The 7,859-nt window shown below is 51.1% G+C and overlaps 1 protein-coding gene across 1 annotated transcript; it reads left to right on the top strand.

Moving 5' to 3' along the window:
- Window positions 1–945: 945 nt before the first annotated feature.
- Window positions 946–7,463, top strand: CD40LG (CD40 ligand). The gene is made up of 6 exons (XM_059824530.1): window positions 946–1,101; window positions 2,920–3,057; window positions 4,311–4,356; window positions 4,662–4,718; window positions 5,018–5,080; window positions 7,093–7,463. Exons 1-6 carry the CDS (start codon window positions 946–948, stop codon window positions 7,461–7,463), a joined length of 831 nt encoding a protein of 276 aa, XP_059680513.1.
- Window positions 7,464–7,859: the final 396 nt, after the last annotated feature.

The following is a 7,859-nucleotide window of genomic DNA, read 5'->3' as shown; positions in this document are numbered from 1 at the left end:
AGACCAACACCCACCTCTCTGCAACCCCCTTTCAGGTAGTTGTAGAGAGCGATGAGGTCTCCCCTCAGCCTCCTCTTCTCCAGACTGAACAACCCCAGCTCCCTCAGCCGCTCCTCATCAGGCTTTTCATGCCCAGATATATAGATATAGGTAACATGGCTAAGTGGGGACAGGGTCTAAGATGCTTTGTGCCCTTGGGTGCAGGGTGAGCACCTCACTAGGGCACCAAGAAAGCTACTTAAAACTTGCGTCTCCAAAGCGATGGCCAAGCACCAAGACCCAAAATCTCGCTGTCTGTCGAGGACCATGAAAGCTGTGCCCACACTAGGGCTGCAGTGCCCATAGAGATGGTCCTTTCTCCAGAATCATCCAGCCTACCCAGGCAGAGACTTTACCCATGAGGAACACAAGGAAAAGCCAACCCACCTGCCTCAGCCAAGTGTCTTCACTGCAAAATCATCCTTCTCATGAAGGAAACAGAGGGCAAAAAGCCTTTCTTTCCCTTTTGAGAAACAACCAACTTTCTGAGTGCTTCCTAGACCCTGGCAGCCCACAGTGCTGGTCAGCAGCTCTGTCCGTGTATTCATGGTCTTCATTTCTTTGAAGACAACTTGCCATGAAGCTTTCATCCACAGCAGGAAAAAAACACCAGGGCATAGTCTAGAGTGTTTCGAGGGGAAATATGAATATATGGAATAAGAACCTCCCTCTGCTTCTGGTAGAACGGTAGGAAAAAGCATGGAAGTGCACCAGAGAAGAAAGTCTAAGCAACCTTCTTTTGTTGTGGGAGACGGTAGTGAACAAACCTACCCACTACGAAGAGTTTTTTCCAGGAAGTGTAGGTTGCTGCAACCTGTATCCCTTGAGCAGCGGGTGCTCACACAACAGTTCTCATGCTACTTGCAAGCAGTGCATTTGAAGGAGCCCCAGCAAGGTGCACGGAGAATGAACGAACCCTACAGCCCTGCGACACCCCGACCCATCAGCAGCACATCTCCCAGCACCATGAAAATGTTCATGGGCTTCCTCGCTGCATTTATTGTAGCACAGATGATTGGGACCGTACTCTTCTGTTTGTATCTTCACATGAAGATGGATAAGGTAAGTGGAGAAATAAGGTTGTCTCTGCTGGATTGCTAAGGCGATTTGCCTTCAGCCGTGGCAAGACGTGCTCACCAAAAGGATGAATGTGGTAGAAGATGATGATGGCCACTGGATGGATGCGGGAGTGGCATTTATTACACCCATGTTCTCATTTCTGCCATTAAGATGTATGCTGAGGAAGAGATCTGTTCCCTTCATTAACAAAACGAGAATGGATCAATCAAGAAGAGCCATTAATAGCAAACCTGGCAGCTGACGGCCAGTCTGGGGAGAGGAGAGTGTGGCTTAAACACAGAAGTGGCTATTTTAGGCTCGTTGGTATTTTTTCTGGTGCCGTAGCACTTGGCAGCACTGTGACACTAATCGCGAGGATGGGAGGTCCAGAAAAGAAATTTTTTTTTAGCGTTTGCTTGTGTGAATTTTACCAACATCTCACTTCAGATGCTCTTTTTCTGTTTAGGGAAGAAAAGAGTGGATCTTAGTACTCTGTCATTTTTTGAAGAGACACAGTATCAGTGATCCTGTCCCGTACTTGGGACAGTATTTACCAAAAAAATTCAAAACTGAAAAGTTGTTTTTGAGGTTTCCATGACTGCAGCTGCACCGCATGATGCTTAAAATCACTGATCTAAAGCTACTTTCCTCCCAACCAGAAAAGACTACCAGCTAAAGAAATGAAATGTGTCTAAAACCCAGAATGAGTTCTCCTTGCTAGATACAACGATAAGATTGTCATTACTGATTTTTAAATGCTTTGTCTCAACTTAAATTGAAATTTAAGTGTGTTAATGCTGATTTTCAAGGGTGGAGGGCAAGTCTCAGCTAGAGGGGCTTCAAAGCTGGGAGGGTCGAAGGGAGCTTTGCTGCATTGGGGTTGCAGCCTGGGGTGAAGGGGTGAGTGGAGGGGCCCCGGCGGAGTGAAACGTGACTGCACAGGGCCGTGGCAGAGGATGAGAGGCAGACGAAATGCAGTCACAGGTAGCAGGAGGATTTCAGCTGCCTTCAGAGCTCGCAGAAGGGCTTTAAACCTGACCCTCCGCACCCCAGCACTGCCAGTGCTGAGCGCTCTGCCAGGCTGTGTGTCCTCACGTCCATCCGCACTTCTCTTTAGTGTTTAGCCAAAAGTTAGGTTTTTACAAAAAACAGGTGTAATTTCAAAAATCAGCATTTATATATATATATATATATATATGTATTTATTCTTTTTTTGGCTATCTGATTTTTTTAATCTAAAGCCCTTGGCAGAATTCAGCCCCAACCCACAAGTCGTTTTGGTCTCTTGGCAGTTCTTTTAGTCAATGAGCTAGCTGAAAAAATGAAAAGCCACCCTGCATGGGCAGAGCAGCACGGGGCTGAGTGAGCATCCCAGCTGCCTGCCCGGGCCACTGAGCAGCAGCAAGCCCCGAGCTACTCGCTGAGATTTCTGTGCTGCTGTCTGTAAACGCTGGCGAGTGGACATGTGCCACCTGCCTTTTGGAAAAGGTAGAGTGGGAAATTTAAATTAATTATGGAGGTGGTCTGGGTCCAGAAGGGACCCTGAGCAATCCTCCTCTCATCCAGCGTTGCCTACCGGGGTCAGCCCCCCGGGTGCAATTCCTGGTAGATGCGAGTGCAGGTGCTGTGCCGAGTGGCTGGTGTGGGAGTGGTTGGTACCTGTGAGGTGTCTGTCGGGCTCATCCTGATGCTGAATAACCAACACTGAGCTTTCCAGGCTGCGATTTATCACTGGCAGGAATACAGCATGGCTCTGCTGCTGGCCGTTGCAGCTTTCTCAGTAGCATCTCATTCACCCTCTCTTCTCTCCCCCACTGACAGATGGAAGAGGTGTTGAGCTTAAATGAAGATTATATCTTCCTGAGGAAAGTACAGAAATGTCAGACAGCAGAAGGTCAGAAGTCAACATTGTTGGACTGTGAAAAGATTTTAAAGGGCTTCCAGGACCTCCAGTGCAAGGTACACTGCTGTTAGGCAGATAAAGACCCTGCTGAAGGTGGAGGGGGGCTCCCAGGCACACACACAGCTTCACCCAAAGCTTTTTTTTAAGACCATGGGTGCCCTTTACCTTGGGGCTGTGTAGCACACACTGCTTTTTACCCTATATTCTTTTTGCACTACACTTTTCCACTATATTGACATCAGTGAAAAGTCTCATCCATGTTTTTTCTCAAAACGATCTTGGTCAGAGCATGCCCAGCTGCGGCATGCCAAGGGATGCTTGGGACTTGCAGCAGGAGGGACGGATCTGCAGCTGCCCTGCCTCTGCCCTCTGATCCCGGTCTGAAAAATGCTGATTTTTCTGCAAGTCTGGCACCTGGCTCAGATTCTGTGCCAGGTGCCTGTGAAGATGCTCGTGGCCGCCTGCCGCTGGGAGCACTTTTACAGCCACTTTGCCCAGGTGTCGGTGACGGTGCGAGGCTGGGGCCAAGCGGCATGGCTCCTGGGAGCCAGCCAGGAGGAAGAGGATGCTGTGCAAATGCCACCCCACGAGCCCAGGGACGGCGTCTCCAGCCGTTGTAGCAGGACCTGGAGTTTGGGTGCAAAACAGCCACCCTGCACCATGATGTCCTCCCAGAGTGGCTGAGGGCTGCCCCGCCAGGGACCGGGTGCTCTCAGCCTGCTCGGCCCCCAAATTCGCTGTTTATGAGGGGCTGTGCTGGGCAGAGCAGGCAGGAGAGGGACATTCCTTCCTCATTGTCAGCACCCAATGACATCAAATGCCTCAGCTAAACCTTCAGGTTTGCATCAGTGCCCAACTGACAACAGAAAATTGTGTCTGAGATGGGCCCTGCTCAGCAGTCCTGAATACCCTTTGTAGGGGCAGGGATGTGCCTGGCTTGCTGGGCAGCATCTACAGCATGGCTCTCCAACACGGTTTTAAATGAAAAGGACATTTTTTTTGTTTGTTTCTTTTTTTTTCAACTAAACTTTCCCTATCACATCATTTTAACTGCATAAAACCTAAGATCATAAACCCTACAAACCCCCTGCTGCAGACAGCCAGTCAGCCCACGACTGTATGTGATGCTGGGGAAGGTGCTGGAGGGGCTCTGCTGTTTTGGGTACCCTCCACCGAGAGCGGGCAGGGCTTTTGGGGCCAAATAGCATCAGCTTGCACGATGACCAGAGCATCCTTTACACAGAGACATTCAAAATCATTGATTTGTACACCTTAAATAAAAAATCATATATTTTTGCTGTTGTTTCAGGACGGGGGAGACAGTAAAGGGCAGCCCAAGTTTGAAAAGCAGAGAGGTGAGTTTCCTGGTGCCATCAGCACACCCATCACTTGTTGGGGACAGGAGGAGTCGCTTGGCTGTGGAAGGGGTTTCCTTCACCCTGCAACAGCCTGATGGTGCTCCAGGGCACAGCACGGAGGCAGGGGACAGGGTTGGGGTTTGGAGCATCCCCATGGGGGTAGGACTGTGCATGGCATGGGGCTGGCAGAGGGAAGCACTGGGCATGGCTGTCTCACCAGGACAGGTAGCTCTGGATGCTATGTTACCTGAATTCAATGAAAATGAATACAAAATTAAATCTGTGGCCTTTTTGCGTTACAGGCCATGAGCACCATGAGCATCCCCCTTTGATGCACAAGAACGAGACGTCTGTGGCAGGTAAAGGGTGGGCACATTCGGATCCTGTTCCCACGGTGGGCAAGGTGGCAGTCTCCTCCACGGGCTTTGTCCCTCAGAGGCTCCACCTCAAAGGCGACTAAGTGTCGTTGCTGAGCAGAGGCCAGATCCTGCCTCACTCAAAGCTGGGGACGGACTTTGGATACAGTGCCTCTCAACTGGATTTGGCCCATAAATACCAGGGGTGGGAGGTGCCGCAGTCCCTGCAGAGGAGCTGTGCTTCCTGGGAGGGGAACAAGGGGTGCCAAGGCATCGGTAACACCCATCTTTCCGAATTGCAGCTGAGAAGAGGCAGCCGATCGCAGCCCACCTGGCAGGTCAGAAGAGCAACAAGGCAGTCTCAGGTAAGACAGACCCGCTCGACACTGCCTTGGCCAGGCAGCCGGCGGGGCATGGCAACGTGCATCCCCCAGCCGGACCCTGTAATCCTGCCCCGCGGCTCTGTAAGGGCAGGGACTGGGACAACACAACTCCAGCACGAGAGTGTGTCCCCAAAGCATGGTGAACCTCCCAGTGGTCACGTCACCACGTGCACCTGTGCCACACGGGGCTCGCGCGTCCCATGCCAGCTGTCCTCAGTAGCCTTATGTATGCCTTTCTAGAAATGCACCACAATGGCTTAACCTTTACAGGGGTTTTTATGAGGGAACACTATTTCTTTTTGTATTTAAGGAAACCAACCTCTGACTTCTCTTTTGGACTCAAAACACAGTGCTTTTGCTCTCTTGGCCATGCCTTGCCAGGGTGGCTGCTGCAAGGAGGGTTCTGCTGGCATATTGTATCTGCTGATCTAATCATTGGACCTGGTAGCAATATGGGCTGGCTGACAACTTTACAGTCACAGTATAGATAGCTCCAAACAGATTATGACAAGCCGCACTTGTTCACAGCCATGGCCACGTTAGGTTTGAGAAATGCGTGTGAGTCCTGCCTCCATTTGTATTTGTGCATCCCTCTGCACAGACCGTGGCTGCTCTCGTAGCTCCGTTCCCCAGCGTAGCCTTAGCTAAGGGACATCCTGCAAGAACAAGGATTACTGAAGCAAGTAAGACCTTGCAAGGTCAGTCTCTCAATCTGGCAAGGACTTCACAATCTGAGCACTTTTGATTTGATTCTGGAGTAACTGCCAGTAATCGGCAACTGCTCTTTCCATCTCTGACGCAGCATTTCACCCAGAGCTCAGACAACCTGCAGAAAGCTTAGTGTTAGATAAGATCAAAGAAGCGAGAAACTCGCTGCATTTTAAAACTCCCTGCTTAAGCATTTGTTGAGCCTATAAAGCAGGTTGAAATTGCCCAGAGACCAGCAGCTGCCTGGAGCTCGGCTCTGCGCCTTGGCAGTCGAGAGCAGAGGGAACATCCCTGCGGGATGCATGGGCATGGACCATGGGCTGCATGGCTCCCCCAGGACCGCCCATGTCGCCCCGCTGCGGGGACTGGGACTCTGGGCTGGGACATTCGAACCTGTTATTCCCCATGGAGCTGGGTTGCTCACCCCTGATGCTCTCACAAGTGTCTCTGTAGGCTGGGGAAGGTGGAGGTCCAAAGTCCCTCCCAGAGGTCGTAGCTGAGCTCAACCCCTATGGCCATTGTTTCCTGGTCTCTGTATTGACTTGTCTGTACCGACTCCAGTGGGAATGTGTGTTCATGAGCTACTCCAATGACACTGATAGTGCCCCAACAGTCATGCCAGTAGCAGGTCTGCATGGGCAGTGGTCTTGGTGGTGGGAGGCAGCGCTTGCCATGCAAAACCCTTCCAGGTCTGCCCCTTGCCAGGGACCAAACCTCTGGGACAATTATTTCTGTGTTTCCCTGGTGAAGTCTCACCTTCTCCAGAGGCCAAGTGGAAGAGGGACTTTGGAGGAAAGGCAGAACGCAGTTTGGAAGAACTGTGATGTGCCCTGGGATGGGTGCCTCTGAAGATAGGAGCTGCAGTGTGTTTTGGCAGTGCTCTGAGGGCTTGGAGGCTGTGCCACCAAAAGCTGTGGAGACAGCAACCCTACAGAGGTGGACACTGGGGTGTTTGGCCTGTGGTGGCAACTGTGTGCAATCCTCTACCCTAAGCATTTCCACTTGGTGGGATGAAGAAAGCAAAACACTCCTCCACTCGCATAGTCGATTCAAGGGTGTCAAGGCCAGTGACCCGAAACATGGGTTAAACATGTTCTGGCCTCAGGGAAGGGGACCTGGCTCCCCTGGGCTGGGGATGGTGTCCTGGGGCAGGCAGGAACGAACCCCGCACCCTGCAGGAGACAGAGGCTGTGATGCCAAATGTTTGTGCGGTGTGCCCCCCAAATCAGCCTGCCAAACTGGATGTCTCCTTCTGCCAGCTCATCTGCCACGCTTTTCCCCTACAGTACTAGAGTGGAAGACAACGATGTATGGCCCCATGAACAGTAACTCTATATCCTACCAAGATGGGAAACTGAAGGTGAAGGAAGCAGGGCTCTACTACATCTACTCCCAAGTCAGCTTCTGCACCAAGGCAGCGACTTCAGCACCATTCACCCTCTATATTTATTTGTATCTCCCCATGGAAGAGGACCGGCTCTTGCTGAAGGGACTAGACACACACAGCACCTCCACGTCTCTCTGCGACCTCCAGTCCATCCGGGAAGGAGGCGTCTTCAAGCTCCGGGAAGGAGACATGGTCTTTGTCAACGTGACAGACTCAACGCGAGTGAACTACAGCCATGGCAGCACGTATTTCGGCATTTTTAAGCTGTAGTGAGGAGAGGGCTGCCCCAAGCTGGAGGTCCAGCCCGACTTTGTTAAGCAAAGTGGCTTTCCCTGTTTCCCGTATTTATGTTCCTCTGCCTCTTTGGTTTTCTCGTTTCTTAATTTGTATATTTTGTTATTTATTAATGAGGGTCAAGGGGCCCTGAGAACACGAATGGAACAAAGTTTGAAGCTGTTGTTTGCACTTGGCTTTTTTTTTCATTGCCAGCAGTTTAGTACGTGCTGTTGTTGTGTGTCTGGGTCCACCATGCCCTGCATGCCTGGCAGGGTGGATGTCCCCGTTATGTCACAAAAGCTTTATTTAGCAAACTCTACCATCAACGTTTCTTTCCTAACAAGGTAGGATGGCTCAGGGCGCTCCAGCCAAACGAGGTTCATACCTATC

This window comes from Gavia stellata, chromosome 14 (assembly GCF_030936135.1).
Source record: "Gavia stellata isolate bGavSte3 chromosome 14, bGavSte3.hap2, whole genome shotgun sequence".
Classification (NCBI taxonomy): domain Eukaryota; kingdom Metazoa; phylum Chordata; class Aves; order Gaviiformes; family Gaviidae; genus Gavia; species Gavia stellata.
This window is presented reverse-complemented; position numbering and strand designations above follow the sequence as displayed.